At 39.6% G+C, this 23394-nt stretch overlaps 2 protein-coding genes across 4 annotated transcripts; one reads left to right on the forward strand and one right to left on the reverse strand.

Moving 5' to 3' along the window:
* Positions 1-3045: 3045 nt before the first annotated feature.
* On the forward strand, positions 3046-14824 carry LOC110043426 (uncharacterized). 2 transcript variants are annotated; one of them, XM_089273674.1, is made up of 9 exons: positions 3046-3590; positions 8893-9625; positions 9765-9792; positions 10558-10644; positions 11830-11913; positions 12577-12642; positions 13083-13157; positions 13614-13679; positions 14059-14824. In XM_089273674.1, exons 1-9 carry the CDS (start codon positions 3211-3213, stop codon positions 14199-14201), a joined length of 1662 nt encoding a protein of 553 aa, XP_089129800.1. In that variant the 5' UTR covers positions 3046-3210; the 3' UTR covers positions 14202-14824. The 2 variants fall into 2 exon arrangements, with proteins under 2 accessions (XP_089129800.1, XP_089129799.1); XM_089273673.1 differs by having other exon boundaries at positions 3048-3590; positions 14056-14824.
* Positions 14814-23308, reverse strand: LOC110043508 (L-lactate dehydrogenase-like). 2 transcript variants are annotated; one of them, XM_089273676.1, is made up of 10 exons: positions 23227-23308; positions 22981-23143; positions 19815-19969; positions 18935-19052; positions 18517-18627; positions 18341-18403; positions 17531-17704; positions 16916-17033; positions 16274-16397; positions 14814-15658 (listed from the first exon to the last, which is right to left on the reverse strand). In XM_089273676.1, the coding sequence occupies exons 3-10, from the start codon at positions 19938-19940 to the stop codon at positions 15494-15496; spliced, it is 999 nt and encodes a 332-aa protein (XP_089129802.1). In that variant the 5' UTR covers positions 19941-19969; positions 22981-23143; positions 23227-23308; the 3' UTR covers positions 14814-15493. The 2 variants fall into 2 exon arrangements, with proteins under 2 accessions (XP_089129802.1, XP_020604629.1); XM_020748970.2 differs by having other exon boundaries at positions 22981-23272.
* Between the last annotated feature and the right edge of the window lie 86 nt (positions 23309-23394).

The raw sequence follows: 23394 nt of genomic DNA on the forward strand, positions 1-23394 counted from the left end.
TCGTTTTGACCCGTTTATGACCACTTGTCTTATACATCTCCATTTCATCTTTTATTTGTTACATTTGTTTTTCTGTGACAGTTCAGTCTGGGTAATTAGCCATGCCATGCTGCGAGGCTCAGGACAGCTGAAAGCTGTCCATGGTTTGAAACACTCGACGGCCTTCACTATTTTACGTGCGTCATTCAAGTTCTTAAAACCGGCTCACCCCTGGACTACCTAAGAGGAAGCCGTACAGGGTCACACAGATTATTCCTTGCGTATGCATACAGCAATTTGTCACTACCTGGAGTGGTGTTGACTAAATTGTCGCGTGCAGTTAGTAAAAGCAGTTGTCTTTTGTCGTAGTCAAAACCAGAGCCTTGTCTTCTGCTAGGGAACACTTTGTCGTGGTGACGCGCCATTACAAAAGACGGAATACATTTTCAATCAAAATTTATTCCGCCTTTCCTAATTTCGTTGTGTACAATTTTACAATTAGATCTATCATATTGACAAATAACTTTAGAGTCATGATCAAGAAATGTACCAAGGTCGCCGAGTTAACTCAATACGCTGTTAGGGTTACAAACTCTCAGCCTCATTTAGAATCCGAAGTTTTTTTTTAAAATTCCTGTCAAAAAAAACTGTCCTCTTGTAGACACTGTTCAATTCCTCGTGGTCTTAACTAATTCTACGTCCTTCTTTTGTTTTGAAAACTGTTAATATGCCAAATGTTAATGATTTTGGCGTTGTCATTCTTGCGGTAAGCCTTAATGGTGGGAATCATGAAATAGTTTTGTTTTCACAGACCGGCGTTTTGGCTTCGCGGTAAAGGTCGGTCGTTAATGAAAGGCTCAGCCACTTGAAAATATATCATTTGTCACAACTAATTAAACTTAAAGAACTTTTGTCAGTCCTTTCATTTGCCTTCTGTACCGACACATCAATCAAGTTTCTTATCATTGTATTATAAAGGCAAATTCCTGTTTGCAAGTTTCTAGATAAACATGTGTTCGCCAGAATTAAAAGCTGGGGTATCTCTATGTCGCCTCCATCTCTCAGTTTCCGTTTTGAACTACAATCTTGTCTTTTCTCACTGTGTGAAATTCACCCGCTGTCTCGAGACAATCCCATTACTCAAAAATCTTTGGAATAAAGTAGGCACCATTCAAAATATTTTTGCAACAGGCAGATTTTGGGTGTAAGCTTGGGAAATTTTCTTGAGATGCATGGCACAAATCAGTCTTATTTTATTAGTCTTGCATCAGTACATTCATGTTTTTTCACTAACCTTTCTCAGTCATTTTAAACGTCAACTAAATCTATGTTTGCAAGCAAGGTTAGTTTGATGATCGAAAAACGGAAAAGAAAGTTTTGTTCTTTTCTGAATTGTTCTTATTACACATGCAAGCGTGTTTGAGTGTGCGTGTTTTTTTTTCGGGAAAATATATACGTAAAGAGTTTCGATGTCCGGAAACCAAGCTCAACAAATTTCCGGAAACCAAATTTATCATCAGCTCAAACGGAGGAATTTCAACTGCGATTCAACATAACCCACTGACAAGAAGCTTGCCTCACCACAGAGCACTGAAAAATAAAATGCTCACGGGCTTTTTTCTGTGCGAAAGAAGCGCAATTAACTGATATTAGCTTAACAACAAAGTTAATTACTTCAATATGCGAAGAAGCATACAAAGTGATATGTTTAAGCAAAGATCACTGGGTTCATTAAAACCTCGGGTTTTTTGTTTGCGTTAGACAGTCTCGTTTGCCCGTGGGGTTTTGAGTGATCAGTGAAGTCTTTTGTTTAAATCGGCAAATAAGGCCAGCATTGAAATTACCTTGACAAAAGGGCGCCGGCTACTCTGTTATCATGCTGAAAAATCATAGAATAGAAAACAATAATAACTCTAGTGCTGAGTGAATATGTATTGTTAAAATATCACATTTCGACCAACAGGATTGTAAGAATTTACTTAAGCAAAATGTTTGAACAAAAAACAATTAATGCAGCGTAGAGAATTAGTCTTCAAGGCTCGACGCAGTGAAAGCTTAGAATGTACGCGTTTGGGAGAAATTTGAGGAGGAACGTGCATTCTTGGCGAAGAATAGTGCATTTTCTCGTCACATCTCAATTTACCAAATGTTTCTGAGATGTTGAAAATGGCGACTAACTATTTTGGGCTAATTGATATTCTGACATTTGAAGCGCGTTATTGTGTTATGTGGTTTTACAATGCTTAGTTTGGCAAGGGTTTATTATGCAAAGTTCTCCGCTTTCGCAAGAAAAATACCGTAAAGGTGCAGAGTTTTGTTGGTGTTTCTTGCAAATGAAACGATATTTCGGTTTTGATACATGAAAGAAATAAAATGACATCGACCGTGATTTGGAAAAGGACAGGAAAAATACAAATTAGTTCTTGACATTTGCTCTGTTTAATGTCCAACTGAATTCTGTTATCAACGAAATCATTCGCAGCGAGGAAGGAATTCGCAAATAATACACAGAATTGACTTAACAAATCATTTCGCAACGAAAACATTCTATTTTTAAACTTTAATCGATGATATTGATCAAAAAAGGCATTCAGGTATTCCTAGATCGCGCATGCAGTATTTGTACTTAAAGTGACTCTGAGAAAGTCTGAGAGTGTGTCGGAATCATTCATATTTCATGTGTTGAAGTTAGCTCAGATTATCATGAAAACAATACAGTGTTACACATCCTGGCGTTTCCGGGAGCAAGGTATTTACCAAATGACTCATTTTCCTGATGTGTAATTATGTAAGTCAATTCAATTTTGTCTCGGAATGTCCTTAAAAATCTGCGAAACACACGAAAGCTTTTAGTTAGCCGCAAACAACTCAGAATAGCCCCACGCAGGGCAAGTAAACAACAAATCCCAAAATCGATCTCTAGGCCAGATTGTTAATGCAAGGAAAAGCATTTCTTCTCAGCAGAAGAAAACATCACAAATCTCATAATTTTGATTGATTGATGACAGTCTCGGTAATTTCCACCAATGGCGTCCGAGCCACTGGTGATTTAAGGGCGTGGCTTAGCTGGCGCGCATGAGTACTGGGAGAGTTTAAAGTTTGCCCACGTGGTTACACATTGTCAAAATTTAACAACGTTGTTGATTCTTTCAGTTTGTTATCAGTACTTTTGCATGGCACTGAGCTAAATAGCGTGCACTGTTGTAGCGAGCTACTCGGGCAAATTAAACCATGGAACCTCCTGTGTACTCTCCTCCAGCAACCAACCACTACGAACCGATGGAGGCCGAAACGCCTACACTACCCTATGGCACCGATTACAAATTGAAAATGGTAAATTTGAACGGGGAAGAAATCGCCGCGTTCAATGTCGAGGGGGAAGACCTTCTGTGCTTCCCGCAAGTGTACGAGTATTTTCTCAAAGATCTTGTGTCGGGCATGCACACTGTGTACACAAAACTGAAACGGATGAATATTCAAGGACGGAACTGTAATGTGGAACAAGTTCGAATGATGAGGAGTGTTGGAGCAATAGGTCAAGTTGTAAATCGGTGCAAGCTGATCTCGCGCGAAGATTTCAACAGACTTTATGAAGACTGTTTGCTTTACAGGTAAGAAAGCAGCAGTAGTTGTAACTGTTTCTAAACATGTCGCTCCTCGTATTGACAATTCGACGATATTTTTAGGAACAATTCTCCGACTCGATCTCGAAATTCGAAGTTAAAGATTAAGAGTTCGACGTAATTAATCATTTCAGTGGAAATGCGGGCTTCCATTGGGAAACCCCCACAATGTGTAGTTACACTTCTTGAATAAGCCATTGTTTAAAATTAAATGATTTCTATTCTGTTGTGCGTGTTATGCAACGAATTTCGTGCAAATTAAAACCGCATTTGCCTCCATTTCTGAAATTGCTCAAGATCCTTTCTGTTTCTTTTCCAACAAAACTTTTGCAAAGGATTTGTTTTAGTATCTTAGTGGATGCGAAGGAACTTTGTTTACATTACGCAATGGAAAAGCTTAAGTCAAAAACAAAGTATTTATGTTAATGGTTCATGGTTTTTTATGGCCCATTTGCTGTTAAACGGATAGCTATGAATTAACATTGTATTTGTTGAGAATATTCATGAATTTGGCTCAATCTGTTAGTTTGCGCGCTCTCATTCTTAAAACAAAAAAAAACAAAAAACATTTGTTTGTAAAGCCATGTCTCTTGTTGTGAAAGAGTTTTCATGAAAACTAGTTTCCAGTCAACAGGGAGGCGACAGCCATATGTGCAACGAATTGGCTCTTGAATTGTTTTGCAGTCAGATTGTTTTTTAAAACGATGCCTTTATGCTACTCTGCTTCCCGTTTTGTGAGGGAAATTGTTCCTGAACAAACAACGACGTGTAAACAAAATAGAGAACCCTCAGGAATTAAAGAAAACAAAGAAAGGCGTCAATAACTTGCGTGGCTTGTTTTTATTAAATTTGTTATTGAGCGGGACCTTAAAGTACAGTTTACCTAATTTTTTCCTGAGACTCGCGGGCACTGAACACATTGCCGTTGTGGTTGTTGCAAAGAAATAAGCGAGCAGCAGTTAGCTCTGGTTGTCAGAAAATCGTCACGAGAGAAAAATCATAAACAAATGCATTGTTATACAATTGGCAGATCTAACTAATTCTCCACGGACAACAAATCCTTTTATTAGGTTAAATTAAAATTAAAATTATTGCAGTATTGAAATTGACAATCTAAACTGGGTTACGTAATATGACTAACTCCTGACCATACAGAAGGGTTCGATTCAAGAGTATTCTCTCTCTAAGGAAATTATTTTAAAAGTGTAACTCTTGCTACAATTTGTTAGGGGTTAAAAATGTTTTGAACCAAAAATCTGATACTTTGCTGTGTGACATAGACCCTGGGCGTAAAATGATGAAATAGAAATAACAGAAAGATTTTGAAAAACCATGAATCTTCCTCATTACACTGAAAGAAAACAGCCTTTTTTGGGGGAATATCGTTGGGGTCCCATTTCGCAACACCGGGTGCGGGCAGACTTGCGTTGCTGCGAAAAAAAATTCCGTTCTTTTTTCTGCGAAACGAACATCAAAATTGTAAAAAGAATGATGCAAAATACTGAATTTCTTTCCATAATCTGTTTTCGTGTTTCAATGCGTCAGAGAAGCAGGAATTTTGGTCAAATGACTGGTTGTGTGGCGCGAGGTCGCTTATCTGTAGAACCTATCGCCAAATTCTCCCAAGAAATACTACAAAACTGTATTGAAACCATTGTATATGTGCACATCAGGGCTTCCAAGGTTTTCCGAGTCAAGTTAAAATCAAATCTTTCCCCACTGAAACTGTTGCTTTTACCGAAAAATGGTACGAAAAGAAATATGTGTTTACGTATCACTTAAGTTTCTGTGAGAAACTTCATTCAAGTTCTAAAATAGGAACATAACTTGATCGTGATAAGGTTCTTTCACGGTTTAACAGCCGCGTGTTACTCGAAGCAGATTATGATGCAACTTTCAAGAGTTTTAATTTTGGTAAATGTCCAAAAATACCACTGGAACATCATTTGTTTCATTGAAAGCGGCCAACATCACTTAACAAGCTCCCATTCGATCGCAATTATCTTTCCGTGATAAATATTGTTTTCAGAAACATTCCTATCATTGGTATATCAAAATTTAATTGTATCGGTTCAATTTTTCGTACCACGATGCTATCAAATTCAAATCTTTTGAGTAGGAAAGAGATGAGAGAGCGTTAAAAAAAAAACGGCATCTAAAAATAGAATCACGCAAATGGTTTCTCGACTTCTCGTGGTATACATGCGTCCAGCAGGACTTTATACTGATTTGTGAAATTGTCGCTATTCCAATTTGATTCCTCGCGTTTATTCCGTTTCAAATCTCCTCCTTGTTTTGAGTTTTCTCGTGACTCTTAGTTACAAATTACGGATTAATTTAATTTCAATACAAGAGACGGAAATGCTGGGCTTAAGATCCACTTTGAACTAGCCCGCTGATCTTATTAATGACGTGTAGTGCTCTATTTAAATCGAGAAGGTTAATATTTCATTCTGAAATCTCAAGAGATGGCTGATGAAGTCGATGGGTACCAAAAATTGAGAGACTTTGATCAGGTTTGAAGACGGTTGATCTGCACAATGATCTGCTTGAAGATTTATGCCGTCTTTTCAGCGTTTTCTAGCTACACTAGCCTGCTTTCACTCAGCTCCATTTGAACATGTCAAGCAATTCTTGTTAGCTTTTCCCAGTTTGCGTTAATTGTAATGCTCTTTGTATCTTTTCTCTTCAAGTAGTATTCTTGAGAACCAAAACTGAACGAAAGACAAACCACATTCATTTTGATTACCCCAAAAAAGAAAGAAAACGACTTTTTTCAGGCCCCGTACACATTACGCCGGAAGAATTTGAAAACGCAGCTTTATTTCTACGGTTGGACCTACCGTCCACACTAATCCGTCACGAAAACGGAGCTTTTCGAAAACGTTCTTTAAACCGGAGGAATGTGAAAACGCCGGCTTTTAGTTTTCGTGTGGACGAAGAACATTTGAAAACGGAGCTTTTTGAAACCGATGACCTCGCGATAATCAAGTAATTTCTCTGCCCGAGTTTTTTTCTGAAACACAAATCCAAAATGGCTGGTGATTGTTTGGTCTTTTGTAAAAATTCCTCCGGCGTAGTGTGGACGGAAAACATTTGAAGCGTTTTCAGACTCGTCCGGGGTGGTGTGAACAGCCCCTTAGAAAATGGGCGGTCCAACAAACGAGATGAACGTGCCCCAGCTGAAAACAAAATATAATGGTGACTAGTATCCACTTTGCAAGGAATTTTAACATTGGTAAATAAAATTTTAAGACACCCATATCTCGAAAACATTTTGCTCCAAAAATAATTTGGCTGGAATTTTCGAAAGAAGCCGAAAAATCAAATATCAGCTCAGTTGAACATTTGGAATGTAATAAAAATATTGCAACTTGACGCTGAAAACTTCTTTGCAAATACTATTATTTTCATTCTTTTCTGATTTAGCCGAGGTCTGATGTATCGCAGCATAATTTGGCTTCTTATTGATTATTCTTCAAGTTCTCGTCAGTTTGAAAACATTTTGTACAGAAGGGAAGCCAAACGAAGTGAAATGGTGAAACGTATTAACTAGATTATGACGAGACTTGTAAACACATAACATGAAACGTGAAATATCGTTCTAGTATATTTTGAATATTGACTAAATTTCCGACAGCATTGGTAATGAATTCTTTAGATTAAATATAGAGAATGTCAAGTTAAAAGTATGCAGTGTCTTAATTTACAGATGATGGATTCATGCCGAACACTGAAAAAGCCAACATTTACTTTGACTTTTCCAAGATGCCCCATGGTGGTTGAAATAAAAGAGGCTTATAGCTAAAAGGTCTTTAAAGCGTTAAACATGTTTAAAAAATGCAGAATAGGTGGAGTTGAAACAACTATAGAAATTTTGGAGGACAGTGAGTTGTTTCTGATGAAGTTATCGGCGAACGAGTATTTTGTAAGCGGATTTTGAATGCGCCGCCATGCTGGTTACACGTCATAGAGCAAGCACTAAGCTTCGAAGAAAGGCGTAAACACATTACGAACTGTCTTTAATTCCCTCACTTTCGCTTTCTTGCGTTCCTTATCGTTCAAAGATCAGTTTATGATCAACCAAGCTTTAAAAAATCAGAAAAAACATTGTATCCGTAGATGGAAACAATTGTGTCATTTGAAGACGTGGACAGTTTCCCTACTATCATTATTAATTTTGATTTTAATAACATGTCCAAAGAGCAAACATTGCGGAGTAAGTGGTTCAAGAAGATTTGACGCCGTGAGAAGTAAACCAACGACACGTTATCCTGTGGAAACTTCACGTTTTTTTGTCTTGTGGGCATTTTGTTGACTGTATGAAACCTTTCAAAATCTTCAATACCGTAAACTTCCGCTTTTAAGCCCTCCTCCCCCCGGTTTAAAGGTCCATCTACCTGCAAACCAAAAAATACATCCGGTTATAAGCCCTCCTCCCGGATATAAGACCTCCTCTAGCCTTCCTTGTTTTGAATTCGTTTCATTATGATGTTTAAAAGCGTAATTGCCAGTAACTAAAAAAACCTATTCAGCTATAGCTCGTTTGGAAACAGTTTTTTTTTTATTCCGGTTATAAGCCCCCTTGGATACAAGCCCCACCATTTATAAGCTCATCTAAAAGCCCTTACGAAGTTGTATAAGCCCAGGGATTATAAGCGGCAGTTTACGGTATTGCTGTTGGTGTTTTTATATTTGATTAGATATTTTTAGACTGAATAAATTTGATGTAACGTTGTTCTGAGAAGACTAATCTATGCCGACTGGGAAGATATGTTTACTTGGGGGAAATTTTGCACTTGGATAAATATTTTTCTAGTTTCTTCTGATACAAAGATGAACCTATGGGATGAAAATAACCTCTTCACACCTGTGTGTTGAATGGTTCGGAACACTTGGTAGTCTTCCATATCCTATTTTCAAGATAACGGTAATAATACCTGCATGCAGGATTCCAACAGCAAAATGACGAAACAGCTCTTGAACTGTTAGGGCGTAAACATGTTTTTGTTATTGGCTTATTCCCCAGCGGGGGAGGTGGGGCACTTTCTCATATGGGCTACATAGGTATGTGCCGCCCTAAAAGGTATGTTTTATTAGCCGTTTTGGTCAGAATTGCCCATTTTGGACTCAAAGAGGATACGGTGCTTGCACTCTGGTAAGTTTTCAATTGTGTATATATGTTTTATGAGAAGAAGCTACTTTTCCAACTAGCGCGCAAAAAGTCTCGAGCGGGCTTTTATCTGCTATGCTTCGTGTGTAATGCAATTTTCATTGTTTGTGGTTTCAGAGGCCCGGGTAGGCGCAAAAAGAATCCCGACATTCCTCCCGAGCTTCTTAACAACCCTTTTAAACACTTCAAAGTTGACCATCATGCTGACAGACCTGTCAACCTGTCAAACGGAGAACCAATGAAGACAGACGATGTAAACAAGTCAATATCACGTGATCCATCCCCGAACGCTGGCGTCAGTGTGACGTTTGAAGGAGTACGTGATGCTAACAACAATGCAACCGGCGCTGAACGAAAAGACTTGCAGTTTAGGACGCCGATTTCCCGACCACCGGAGCGCGTCGTGAACATGACGTCATCACAAACAGCAATGAATCACACGTCGCCTCATCTTCACGTCAGCCCGCGATACTCTACTACTCACGTGATCCATTCGCCGACGAACACGCCATCGTCACGTATCATTAGCCCGCCCAGCGGTGTTATTTTAGCGCCAAATTCACAGTCATGCGCGTTTAACTTTCCTCCAAGGCCCCAGGTGTCTTTGAGCCCCCAAGGAAACGTATTAAGTCCGCCAACAAATGGCGCTCCACCTGTCAGCGGTGCATCGACTGTACTGAACCACAGTCCTGGGAGATCGCCAAATGTTGGAGACGCTTTGAACGTTGAAGCTTCGGTACCTCATGTCAGCAGTACTGGCACATCTGAGCATGCGGAGTTCAGAAACGTAACTGCCAATGACACAGGTTCGGAAATGTCGGCATCTTCTCCACACGTGTTGTTACGAGAGGTTTGTTACTGAAATTTTTTCGTCGTTGTGATGAAGTGCGTTGTTTTACTCTTTTCTCTTTTACAGTCAAAGAAATAGTTGACGTTTGTGCCCGGGCTAACTGTATTTCTGATGTGCTTTATCTTATTTTACTCGACAGCCTGAATACAGAGAACCCGGATCTACGGGTTAGTATGAACTTAATAAATAGATTCCATGTTGCCGTACGTCTGTTCAGTAATAGATCACAGATGTGCTATAAACAAACAAAAAAATGGGACACAGAGCGATAGCCGAGTGTCACTGATGTTCTAACACGTCTTCTGTGATATTTTAACTGAACAGACTCACGGCAACGTGGAATCTATTCGTTTTATATAATAAAGAAACAACAACAACAAAAAAGTTTAATGACGTCATCTATACGTCTGTCCTTTAATACATCATAGGTAAGAACCAATCAAAATGCGAGATTTGACTTATTATATAAAGTTACTCTTAATATTACCAGCTTAGTAAAGAGTCCAACTACGTGTCTCGTTAACATGTCGTTTCATTGTACAGAATACTTTGACCAGAGGCTCGACTGTTGTTGAAGATTTTATCTAGGCCACAAATGCCCCCTGTTGTTAGACCACTTACGGTCAGCTTGTGGCCACAACACTGAAATAGTTATTGGATGGTCTATCAGCTCTTCTTTTAGCACCAAATTCTCACCTCCGAGTTGTACACATGAATTATTATAACTCTAGCTAGTAGAATTTGCTAAACAAAACACCTCGTTTCCTTGCCGATCGGTGTCTTCGCTGTAAACTTGATATAACCCGTATTCCTGACTTTTTATTGGAATTTTGCAGATAAATCACACGCTCACCCTTAAAGGACTGAAAGCTTGATGTTTTTCATTTCAAAGAGAAAAGTTCATTCTTTGGACCTAATTGTTTGTTTTGCAGAAAGCCTGCTTCTTAACATTCAAGGTCTTCTGAAAGTAGCGGCAGAAAATACCAGACAAAACGAGAGACAGGCTGTTTACGAGAAGAGTAAGTAACACCTTTGATACGGAACAAGACACGAATGCTGGCTGCCATGTTTCTCTAAAGTGAATCGTGCATTATAAGGCTAATGCCGTTAAGCTGACGCTTCAAGTACTAACAGGTTGCTTCGTGCAATTGGAAAGCGCTGCAAGGAGCAAAAGACCATTTTTTTTTTCAGTCGAGCGCAGTTCGCGCACCTCGGGCACATCGCGCGCTAAATTCTCCTCCCCACACCCCCGTTATGCGTCTCTGTTTTAATTGGCTGTTGCTTAGTTACCACTAGTAATGACCAATCACTACACGGATGTCTGTAAAGCTTTGTCTGCAGTCTGGAGATTTTAGACTTCTTTCGAGTGGAGGAAAAACGAAGCGCTGTGAGGAGCGACAGACGCGTTCGGTGGTATCTACAGTGCCAGTGATCTTACGGTGCAACAACAACCAGAGCCACGTTGTTCCAATCACTGCAGGACTCTTGAGTTTGTTGACTTGTCAGCGGCCCAAAAATAATTTTGAGCGTCTAATTTGGTGACAGAGATAAATCCGAAAGCAGCGACAAAAATATTTTGAAACCACCTGGGCAGGAGATGTTTTGGAAGCGAAAAAATAGTGACAAAAGCTTAAACCGTTTTTAAGGGAAGCGTGTTGATTCTGTACAGTTTGTGGAAAGGAATGATACATCGAATAAAAGTTTGATACATTTCGTTGTGTCAAGAGAGAAGGGAACCCATTTTACCATTGCATATGACAAGGCCAAATACACTTATTATTCCTACTTTCCACGTGATCTAGTACAAATGACAAGTCCGATTTCCGTGTTGAAGACGAAAACATTTCTCGAAAATTGCTACAGCTGAGCTGCGATCTGTGGATACGACAGAAAAAAAATCGTCATTCTATGCGTTATTTGCCCTTCCTTCCCGTCTTTCTTCTTCCCTTGCTTGCATTTGCTTGCTTGCTTCTTTCCTTCCTTCTTTCCTTCCTTCCTTCCTTCCTTCCTTCCTTCCCCCCTTTCTTTCTTCCTTCCTTCCCTTGCCAAACGGCTGTACTATTTTATCATGTTTACATATAGGCGTTTTTGCCTCATGTTGTTTTTTTTTTTTTCCTTGTGGAAGAGCAACAACCCTTCAACCGTTAGACCTCTATGCCTCAATAACAAGTTGCTGTTGTTTTAATTGATCTTTGGTTGTTCAGATGAGCTTCGCCGACATATTCACCGAGAGCGAGAAGCTCGGGAGAAAGCTGAAAGACAATGCGCTGCACTGCAGAGAGGAAAGGGTAAGAACTTCTCCTTACTGAATATCATGAATTTCTTTTCATTTAAGTTCTGAGAATTTGGTGGTAGATCAAGACAATATCTCCTTGCTGACGATTTGATATCCCGGGTTGGGGCGGGGGGGCGGGGGGGGGGGGGGCTCTCTTATAAAAAAAGGACGGGGGTGCTTGTCGTACCTTTTAGGGTTTTATAAAAAAAGCCGTTTTGGTAGTTGTTAGGTGTTCAGCCTAAAAATCGTCTACAGCGGGAACTTTCGCGGTACCTTTTAGGGTATTGAGCCGAAAAAAACATGACAGGAGATATTTGACGATCATCTTTACGAGTAGAAGGTCAGTTTGAAGCGATCGTCTTTATCGCTATCAAAAATTATGCAAGTGTCAGTTAATGTGCTGTTTTAGAATAAGTACCTCTTAGGGGCGAAAATAGTTTTTCATTCCACGCCCACAAAACAAGATCTTGGCACCTCTTAATTAGCGGTTCTTTTCAAAATTTCCGACGAGCACCCACTGTTCTTTTGATATGAGAGGTTTGATATACTCTCATATCGTTTTCAAGTTGATTGACTGCACCGAGTTTCAATTTACGTGACCTTGAAAAACGTTTTCTGTGATAAAGCCCAGCTTTTTTTAGCTTTATCTTGCAGCTTCATGTTTTTTCTTCTGCAGCTTTTCTCCAAAAGAAGCTCAAGAAAGAAAAGAGAGCAAAACGTAAGCTTGGCGAGCAACTCCTGGGTAAGTGAACAGTTTTTGTTATGAATACTAGAAATTATTTACGTTGATATTTTCTAGAAGTTTGAGGGACTTTTCGATGGCTTCGGGAATCAGTCAACCCTAGTATTTCTTTGTTGCAATATTCTCTTACAACCTGTGTCACAAGGGTTAGAAAACGTCATTCTTTTCGCATTTTGCCCCACCCCTCCCCTGTGCAATGTTGAAAAAAATTCAATGAACACAAGTTTGCATTTTACCATTTTCCAACACTGAAAGGGGGAATTGGGGTGCTGACACGTATTCTGTAGGTATTACAGTTATGATTTCATGTTTTTTGGCACATTTTCCAAAAATAAATTTTTTCTATAGTTGTAGAAAAGTAAAATATAGATAAAAGACACCATGTAATTTACCCGCTGCTCTCAGTTGCTAATTACCGCATATCGTTTTTATTTGACCAGAGGAGCAGCAACGAAGTGAATTGCTTGAAGAACAGCTTAGAGAAACGACTCAAGACGCTCTTAAACAGCGGAATGGTAAGAAATATTCTTGTCGTGTTAGAAAGAGGATTTCAAGTCTTCTCCTCAACGACTAATCTACTACGCCGCAGACAGTGGTCTGGTCCTAATGAAATTCTCCAGCGACCAGCCTTCCACGTAGACTAAGAGAGTAAGGGTGTTTTTCAGTAAGTCTCTGAAACACAGCCGAGTTTCCGACTCGTGTGAGTGTATTTTTCTTACCGTCTGAAACTGTCGACTGAAATTTTACATGAGCCTGAAATATGCATAGAGTGTTTTCAGATGACGTCACGGCAGCCATATTGGTGTTCCAAATCAATGAAACGGCGGCCATGTTGAACTCTTTTCTTATGTAAACACATCCTTTTGTTCCAACACATTTGCATGTGTGTTGGCCTCGTGAGTGAAAAGGCTCTTTACTGACCATCGTGATTGCCTTTGAGTTGTTCACTGTCAAGTTTTAATCTCATGTAGACGAGTTAATTCAAGAGCTGGAGAGAGAACGATGCGCGAAGATTGAGGCTGAGAGGAAGTTAAAAGGTAAACAACCCTCTGACAATATGTCTCCGACAACTCCTTAAAGGAGCTCAGTGACGGTATTTTGAGTTATTTTGGCCACAAACAAAATTACCTTGAAATTGAAGGAAACCTGAAAGTAGTAGTTTACTAAGACAGAAAAACACCAAAGAGATAATAATAATAAACCATAAAGGAACAAGGATGGTTAAGGATGGAGAAGATTGATACGGATTACAAACCGCAACGAACAAACTAACTCACGTATTTAGCTCCTTTAAATGTAAACCCAGGGGTTTATTTAGGTTGAGATTCTTTAGCTTCTTTAGGGGAAGCTTCTTTTACGAGAGAGTTTCAAGGTAATGGTTACTTTTTATTTCTCCTGTTTTCTTTGTGACAGAAGCTCGAGGTGAGATTCAGAACTTCGTGCACAACTTCCTTGAAAACCCAACTCAAGAGGGGACTGGGCACCAGTCTGAGGAAGAACCAGAAGAACTAAACGTCGTAGAAGTTGTCAAGGACGACCAGATAGTAGTCAACACATAGGTCTGCAACGCGTGCTTATTAACCGACTGGCGATGGCTCTATGTCCATTTCGGGCATAACACAGGGGCGAGAATTTGAGGGGAAACTCGTGTCTGCGGTAACCGCGGCACTGGAGAGAAAAGAAACTTACATTATTGCTCGCGCTTTTTCTGGTGTAGATGATTTTGTTTGAGTTCATTTCTTTTGCAAAGCGAGCTTGATTGAATGCAGTACTCGATGGCAAAGTTCAAGTTGAAGTTTCTGTGTATATACTAGTCAAGTAACGTCGTTGAACCTCAGAAAAGAACAAAGCCATAAAACAAATTGAGTCCGATCCATCATTGACCCTTGTACTACCTTCCCTGGCGAAAGGTTTGGTGCTTACACATCGTTACGAGATGTCCATTCAGCGAACGTGTTTCGCTCTGTTGTGATGTTAAAGTCCGGTCTGTTCGTAAACCACCGAAAATGTTGATATAGTTTTATAGCTCTGTAAATACCAAAGCGTAGAAATCGTTCGTGGCATACGTGTGAGATTTGATGATTATTTATTTTGTATATGACAAGCGCTCTTTTACATCACTTTGTTGTGCTGTTGTGTTTGTACTTGAAATGACCACAAATACAGAAATCTACTTTTATAACTCGTGTTTATTGCCATAGTTGCAACTGACTACTTTGTTACAGTTTTTTTAACTTAACATAATCTTAGCTATAAACACCTGAGGATCGGAAACAACTTGAGCGGTTTTACAGTGAGACTTCTCGAACCGGTCCACCTGGAGGGAAACTAACCAAACGTAAACTGAGATCCGTGGTACCCTTTTCGTGTCGACAAGTAATAACGGTCTGTTTGACATGAATACATAAGTACTATCGACTCCTCTGCGTCATATACACTCTCAGAGATTCAGTCCTTATAAATTTCGCTCGAAAAACTTAGCTTGATAACTCATTTTTCGGCAACTAAACCGAAACCGTTGAAAGGCGGACAAACTTAAGGATCAAAACTAACCAATCAACAAATTTCCTGAGAGGTTGGCAACACTTCGTACTTTGTTGGGTTTTCAATTTTGTTAAGAACCATTGTTCGTACTCTTCAAAGTTATTGGTTTATTTGAGAAAAAGATCGCTTTCCTTTATTCTCAAGTGACGTTCTGATTGGTTAACTCTTTTCCAAGTGGCCCGGTTCGAGTAGTCGCACTGTAAACTATTTTTGTCTTTGGATAACACAGTTGTGATACACACACAACGACTCTGTCACCTTCTAAATGGAACTTGCCATCAAGACATCGTTAACTTCCGCTCTACGCTTAAAACTCAAGAGACTCCTGAATCTCGTGCATGGTTCGTGCGCAGTGCTGCAGTTGTTTAGCCTCGCTTTCATCTAATGTCTGTCTGATGACGTACATGACGCCATGGGAACCAAGCACGCAGGGAAGACTGAGAAATACGTCTTCTTCAATTCCGTGAAAACCCTGAGAAATAAAATACCAAATATCTGAGAAAAGTTCCTTGCCTTGCCACGTTTTCAACGCACACTACAAACAGTTTCTTTTTTTTCTCAATTCGTCAAGCGTCAAGCAATAAGTAAAAAGCGCGATAAAAATAATGTTTGCGCGAAAACTGGAGTTGATACGCACCGTTTCATTTTTCACCCCTGACCTGTCTCTTTCCGCCCAGACACAACTTCGTTTTCCCTTTCGCGCTTGTGTTTTTCGCTTCAAGTTTGACAAACGAAAAATGGGCTTCTCATATCTTATTATTTCGTCAACGCCGTTTACGTTTTTAACGGTGTTTTCACTTAAGTGTAAGGCAAGGCGCAATAACTATTGAGCGCTATAAGGGATTCAAAAGTTCACAGAACCGAGTGTTCTTTTTCAGATATAAATAAGCAAGAGTACGGATCAAGCTCATGATTCCCCAGTGAGAAACGAAAATACGATAATGAAGTACATACGGCGTGCAGCATGTAAACACTTAGCAAATTTTCCCCTACGAGCTCAACTAATTTTGGGACCCATGAATCATAACTTGGGTCTTTCTTTCTCCCTCGCTATCCCTATTGCTTAGCAATAGTAACAATGTAGTACCTTGGCAAGGGTAGATATAGCATAGACGTTCTTCTGGTTTCTAAGCAACGCCTGGGTCATGGTGGCGACACTCATTCCGATGGCCCAGGATGTGTAACCTTTCAGTTTGATCATCTCATAGGCGCTGAATAAAAAAGTGATGAAAGTAGTAAAGAATAAATAATTCCCTGTAACAGATTCCGGCACTGATCACCGCAGCCAGAGACTTTCCCCAATTTTTTACATAAGTGCTTTCCCAGGCCAAAAACCTATTATCACATATAATGCATCTTTTCCACTTTTCCTTAGAACTGGAACGGAGTCAATCCAACATTGAGGTGGTGAATGAAATGTTCATTACATAACTGATACTGCGACAACCTCCACAAAAAACTGCAGTCACACATTAGTAACCTATAACTACCTGTTCCCTTGCTGACAGAGACCAGAGCAAAGTTGTTACAACAATTTACCGCCCTCCAGTCTCTAAGATCTACGTATAAAACAGACAGGTTCCACAGTGGTTTGCTCGACAATCGCTTTGATCACTTTTTCATTGTTGTAATTTTATATTTTGAGCAAGAGTGAGTACAAATAAAGATTGATTTATTGATCATGCAGCCATATAAATAAATCCCACAGTCTCGTAAATCCCGGCCTTACCTGTTAACAACCTTCTTGTATACCTCACCCCAATTTTCAGGATCATTTTCAGCCCCTATCTCTGGGTTAAGATCCTTGAGGTTCACTCCTGCTATGTTGACACCACTCCATACGGGCACTACAAAGAAAACAGTAAGGCAGTTTATTCTCAGCGGTTCGGAATCCTAAATCCTTGAATCTGATTGGCTAATCGCGCGGACTCCAGGATTTTCGCATCCGGACCCCGAGTACGGACCGCTCTGAAATTTCTAACTTTGGAAACTTTTCAAGCTTTTTGTTACACCGTAAAGCAACGTAAAATGTGAACAATCAAAATAGAGTCAAACAATTATGGATTCCGATACCTTTTTGTGCACGAAATGTGAAACGCACGCGTACGCCACATTTGAATTGAACGTCCATAATTAAAATTCAACGAACAAAGGTGCTTTCAAAGCAATACCGTAAAGAAAATTAGTAAACAGGTTATTTGCAGGCCTTGGTCGGTCTGTGGTGGGAAAAACTGTGCCCGAGGTCTTGATTATCGCCCGAGGCCGCGAGTCGGCAAGTAACATACAGCATATATAGTCGGAGGCTTTACTGCAAGGGGCTGAGAAAGGGGTTGTTATGACGTACCACTAGCGTCACCATGCTCGCCAATGATCCAGCCATGCACATTGTTTGGTGCGATGTTGAGTTTCTCACTGATCAGAAAATGAAACCGAGCTGTGTCCAGGTTCGTTCCACTTCCTATCACGTGCTCATGGGGAAGACCGCTGATTTTCCATGCCACATAGGTTAGAATGTCCACTGAAGAAATTGGAGAAAAAAACTGGTCAGATCGCAACACTTTGGTGCCAGGTGAGAAATTTTAGTAATTTATATTTTACTCGCTAACTCTGTTCTTACTGGCTGAAAGAACTGTGACAGCTAAATGATACTGGCATAAATTGTGATATCAGACCTATTGATAAGACTTATGCATGTAGCTAGAGCTGGTTTTATTTCAACAGATAATATAGACCACGGCCCTAGCTGCACTCTCTGTTCCCGCCTGAAACAGGAGCTGTACCCAGGCGGGGGAGGTGAAAGAGCAGGATAACCTGCACGCGCTTGCTCAAAACGCCGCCATGACAGAAATGCATGTCGAAATTCCAAACTGTATTCTTTAACTCTATACCCAGGCCACTTATATTTTTACCTCGGTTTGAAGGGTAGCCGGCCTGCGATAGACTAGCATCCCATTCAGGGGAAGCAGAAATATCTCGAGTTGCTTTGTGCTGCAGAAACTGGGATGCCTCGTATGCAGACTACACCTTCTTAGTAGAAATTATAGCTTTTATTCAAGTCTGATTGCTCTTTCATCGTAGTGTGAAACTTATTAAAAGCGTACAGTTCTGTGTATTAGCTATCTCCGGATCTGTGCAATATCAACATTGCTATTACCTGGGTTAGAAACAATCATCAGAATTGTATTTGGACTGTGTTTCACCAGTTGTGGAATAATTCCTGTGAAGACAATCAGCAAATTTAAATACTTAAACGTGCAACCTCTCACCAAGCCACTCCCCAGGGCAACGACACAAGTCGTTGAAGCAGAAGACCCTCCAGAGCAATCTTACCTTTGAAAATGTTTACATTTCTCTGCACCAGGTCCCTTCTACTTTCACCCTCTTTCTGGCGAGAGCCCGCGGTCACAATGCACAAGTTGGAATTCTTGCTAACGGAATAGTCTATATGGAATAATAATAATAACAACAACAACAACAACAACAACAATAATAATAATAATAATAATAATAATAATAATAATAACAATACAAAATACATCGACAGAAAGAAATACTGGCAAACCTGATTTACGGAATATGCGTTATCTAAATCATCCACCGTTCACCCATCAAACTCGTGAATTTTTCTTACCTAGTACGCTTTTTTTCTTTCTCAAAGTGTAAATTACAGGATATATAATCGAAATTTTGCTTTCGCATCCTCGCGTTCGAAAGAGATGCACATATAATTCACAAAAACAGATGTTACCAGTGCTCGCCTTGATGCTAACGTTCTTGACAAAGCGCTGACAATGCTGTAAGTCCAGCATTTCTCCTTTCAACTTGTCCTCGATCATGTCAATCAGTGCAATTTCACGGCAAATACCCTATCAAATGATACAATCACATTTCTTTCACGTATGAACGCCGTATAATACATACATTCAACTCAAATTACAACTGAAATTATTAGAGTAGCTCTATTGAGCTATGATCTTCGAGAAAGAGAAATTCGTAAATCAATTAAAGTATTACAATACTTCATTAGAACGCGAAAATACTAAGAGTTCATTTTCTTTATGGCTATCTAGAACTCTTTTAATTTGGTGATGTTATTGTTCTCATACTGCCTGGGAGCGAGTTTTTGCAGCTTGGTATGGTGCCGGATACACTCGACTCCATGACTTGTTATTTTTGGTATAGGTACAATGTAACTACCAACCTATCTAGTGTTTAATTCTGTTTTTGAACTGATTTATTGATAAGTCATGTTTTTAGTATCCGTGGTTCATGTGAACGATAACTTTGTAAATCGCGTCAAAGTGACGGGAACGAGGAAGGAAGAAAGAAATAAGTAACAAGAAACATGAAAAGGAGAAAGAGAGACAGAAAGACAGAAGGAAAGAAAAGAAAGACAGAGAGAAGAGAAGGAAAGAAGAGAGGAAGGAGAGAAGGAAGGTAGAACGAATCTTGGGAGAAAGGAAGTGTTTTGGCAACCTCGATTCCAGTAACCTGCGATCAGGCGTTCTTTCGCTTTTTTGGCGGCGGGAGCGTGATCGCACGTTACGTTTCCAGTGTTTGCTCCTCCCGCCCTCTGGAGCACGAGAATACAGACCCTGGGAACGAGCTTGGTGTTTTGCACTTATTACCTGCTGCATAATGCTGTAAGCACATGCCATCCCTACTTGTCCTACGCCTACAATAGTCACTTTCGTATGGGATCGTGTTCCCTCCTCGCCAACCTTTTGCATTAACTTTTCCTGCAGAGTTGCCATAACGACCAGGAAGCTATGTCACCTGTGGGCTGCAGAATGAACTTGCTCAGCTGTCAGTCATTCAAGGGCAGTGTACTACGTTCGATTACAGTTTGGAAAACTACTTTAAATCTGGACGATTTTAATTTCGGACAGAAAAGTGCCGGTAAATTAAATCGCCCAAAATTTTTAAACAAACGAAATTTTACATGTAAGCGTCTGAAATCAGCACTCGGATTAGGCTTTGTTCGTTCTTTTTATTGCTGGAAAGGAAAATTTCTGTTTCTTTTTCTTTGAAGGCGCGGTAAAACTAGTTTTTTCACAGATATTGTTTCAGTCCAATTCGTGTTTTGTAAGCGTTATTAACTTTCAGCAGTGTCCGAAAATTAAACGTCTGCGCTGAAATATAGCGTCCGAAATTTTTAGCAAGTAATGCATTCTTTGATTGCCTACTTTACATCAGTGAGAAAGGAGTCCCACCAATGCAGTTAAGAAGACAATTTCGAAAACTTAAAAGCACTGTGATTTGAAGATCTAAACAGTTCCACCCTCCGCTCCCCCGCCAAAAATATATATATACGATAAAACAACCGCAAAATTAACGTTCTTCGACTTCTTCGTTTTGTTTCTTTTGCTGATGACTTGTCTTAAAAATTTGAGTTACACCTACGATGGGCACCTTTTGTATTTAAAATGTACCAAATTCTACTGCTACTTTTTAAAACAGATGCTTTTTAACGTTGCGTCACGCACAGGTGGCCTAAGCTCTGTATGTGACTGCTGTAACCAAATGTGATGCAACGAACACTTTATCCATTAAGTCTAAAAGTCTATCCAGGAGTAGTCAATCGATAAAAATCGATATCAGAAATCAATCGATTCAATCGACATCAATCGCCGATTGCTATCGATTGATATTGGGAATCGACAACTCACAGGAAATTTTGGTTATCGATTACCATTGACTGGCAAAAATCGATAACAATCGATAATTCCTGTCTTCAGGAATATCGATTGTTATCGATTTAAAAAATAATAATCGACAATAACCACCCGGACCTTTCAAAGATGGCTTTGTTATAGTGCAAAATAATTTTCAGCATGCTACTAGATTATATTTTCCTTATGGCCTACTCCTAGTTCTATTCTTACGTTTGTTTCCTAACGCAAATAATTGAAATCACTAGAACATTGACTCTGTTGTTTATTTTGCTTCATCTTAATGCCAACACTACAATGAGACTGGAGGGTTTTAAGCTGCTACTCTGGGCTGAGCTTCTTCCGGTGCCGTAAACTAGCAAAGAAAGATGTAAAGCCTAAAATGTTTCTGCCAGTTGTTTTCGTTCTTGTCATTTTGTCAATGATTATTGTAAAAGACACGCAGGCTATGATAAATTGACTCAGTAAAACCATTGTAGACTAATTTTGTCAAACATTTTATCAGTGTAACTTGTAAAAGGACAAAAATAATTTCCGATAACAATCGATAATAATCGATACCAATCGATGAATCAATCGCTATCAATTACTATCGGTAATCGATAACTCACAACTTCTTTCTTTATTACACCCGCTTTCAGTGTTACGTGCATAGGCGATATCTTTCGACATGCCATCTTTCGACATGCTATGTAACCTGGCCTACTTAAAAAATGTATTAACAAAAGCACAACGGACTTCTTTACGGTCGAACTCGAATTGTAATGATGAAAGATTGATTTATTTGACATCAAATTAAAGTTAGGAGTATGAAGAAGTCATTCTGGCAGAAATAAGTCGACTGTTTTGAATGTTTTTTTTTTTTTTGGACTGTTTTGAATGTTTACACGTTGCGAATATTAAAAGCGGCAGCGGCCCAATTCTACCGGAAGTCACTATTGAGAACCGATCGACTACAGTAAATCGCTTGAATCATCCCGTAAATAGGGAAGCATGCAAAGTCCAAAATCTTCTTCAGCCATTTGAGGTAGGTAATTATCATTTACTTGTCATTTCCTCCGCTAATAACCGGAAAAACTACCAGTTTCACAGTTTAACGGTCTTTCATAGCATGTCGAAAGATGGTCGAAAGATGTCGCCTATGTACGTAACACTGAAAGCGGGTGTAATTTTCATTGATTGCTATCGGCAATCGATATCAATTGATATCGATTGATATCGATTAGTATCGATTATTGGTTTATCGATTGACTACACCTGGAGTCTATAGATAAAGCGTTCGTTGCGTCACATTTAGTCATAACAGTCACATACTGAGCTTGGGCGTGCGTCACGCGATACACAGAGCGCTGTGAAGTGTGACACAGCTACAGGTCAGTGCGTCAGCATCAATGTTTATATTTGGTTACGTGAGGCTCTCGCGCTCAAGTGTTTTGACAGTTTATGTAGGCATAAGTTTTACCGGGCTGCGGCTAATTACAAGAATATACGGATGCTCATAAAAACTCCTAGCTCTGTTCTACGGCTTTAAAAGCCTTATTTTAAAATCAATAAAACACTCTTACATAGACAAATTGAACACTATTTGCAAGTAAAATACAATTCGTTTCAATTATTTACAGACATTTACGCCTACGCAGGTCTGCGCCATAATGCCCATTTTATTTCCTCTTTCCAGCTGGGGAAATCGAAACTGAAAATTTGTGTCGGGCCGTGACTTGCACCTAAGGAAAATCGCTCAGATTGTTCGAAATTCACCCTTTGTTCGTTAACTTGTTAGAAAGGAGGAGATGTCACACAGAAGCGAGCTCGTGACTTGATAAAATTATACACCAAAAACCTGTGTTCGACAAGGAAGTTTCTCTCGGATGTAATAAACTGAAACAAGGCGTGATGAATTGGAATACGACTTGCACGAATAGTCAGCCTTTTAGGATTACGAAAATATCCCGTGTTGTTCAGGAAATGCAGACAGGATCGGGAATTGTTTGCCGGCAAACGTGAGTGTTAGAACACACGTAAATGCCTTTTGTTGATAAAATTTACAATTAGATAGGATGCATAGTCCAACTGAACGAAACCCAGAAAATGCCATACTGGAAAATAAAGATATAGAGCTAACCTGTAAATTAAAATCTTCAGCTTGGTTTCCTTCTGAAGTAATATCAAGTGATCAATGTGTGTCTTCCAAAATGCAAATTTTCTTGCTTTACCGGCCGCTCCAAAGTCAACAGTTGTCACGTGGCCCTTTGGAAATCACTCAAATGTCACTCTGATGGAATCACCTGCAATGGAAACGAAACTTGGCCCGAGAAACTATCATGAATGCAGTAAAACGGCGCGCAACGTAAGTAAGAAATTTACATACACCAACTAATCGATTAATCTTAGTGATTCCCTATTTCGGTCATTTCAGGTCTTTTGGGAAGGTTTTACAGACTTTGCGGTGCGGGGTCTGGTAAAGAGCGATCAGCGGCTTCTTCCATTAGCGGCAGATGGCTGTCTTTCGCTTTCGGTTGCAGTAGTTTGTCGTCTT

The sequence above is a fragment of the Orbicella faveolata genome, unplaced genomic scaffold (assembly GCF_042242905.1).
Source record: "Orbicella faveolata isolate gen_17 unplaced genomic scaffold, um_ofav_v1 contig_35, whole genome shotgun sequence".
NCBI classification, from domain to species: Eukaryota; Metazoa; Cnidaria; class Anthozoa; order Scleractinia; family Merulinidae; genus Orbicella; species Orbicella faveolata.

Bases quoted from the DNA above. Each gene is read 5' to 3' on its own strand.
- LOC110043508 (XM_089273676.1), bottom strand. From the start codon at position 19,940: ATGGCAACTCTGCAGGAAAAGTTAATGCAAAAGGTTGGCGAGGAGGGA. The intron at 17,034-17,530 runs GTACGTCATAAC...TTTTCTTTGTAG, and splicing joins CGAGCATGGTGACGCTAGTG to TGCCCGTATGGAGTGGTGTC. The intron at 15,659-16,273 runs GTACTACATTGT...TTTATTTCTCAG, and splicing joins CTATATCTACCCTTGCCAAG to GGTTTTCACGGAATTGAAGA.
- LOC110043426 (XM_089273673.1), top strand. From the start codon at position 3,211: ATGGAACCTCCTGTGTACTCTCCTCCAGCAACCAACCACTACGAACCG. The intron at 9,626-9,764 runs GTTTGTTACTGA...TTTACTCGACAG, and splicing joins CACACGTGTTGTTACGAGAG to CCTGAATACAGAGAACCCGG. The intron at 9,793-10,557 runs GTTAGTATGAAC...TTTGTTTTGCAG, and splicing joins CAGAGAACCCGGATCTACGG to AAAGCCTGCTTCTTAACATT.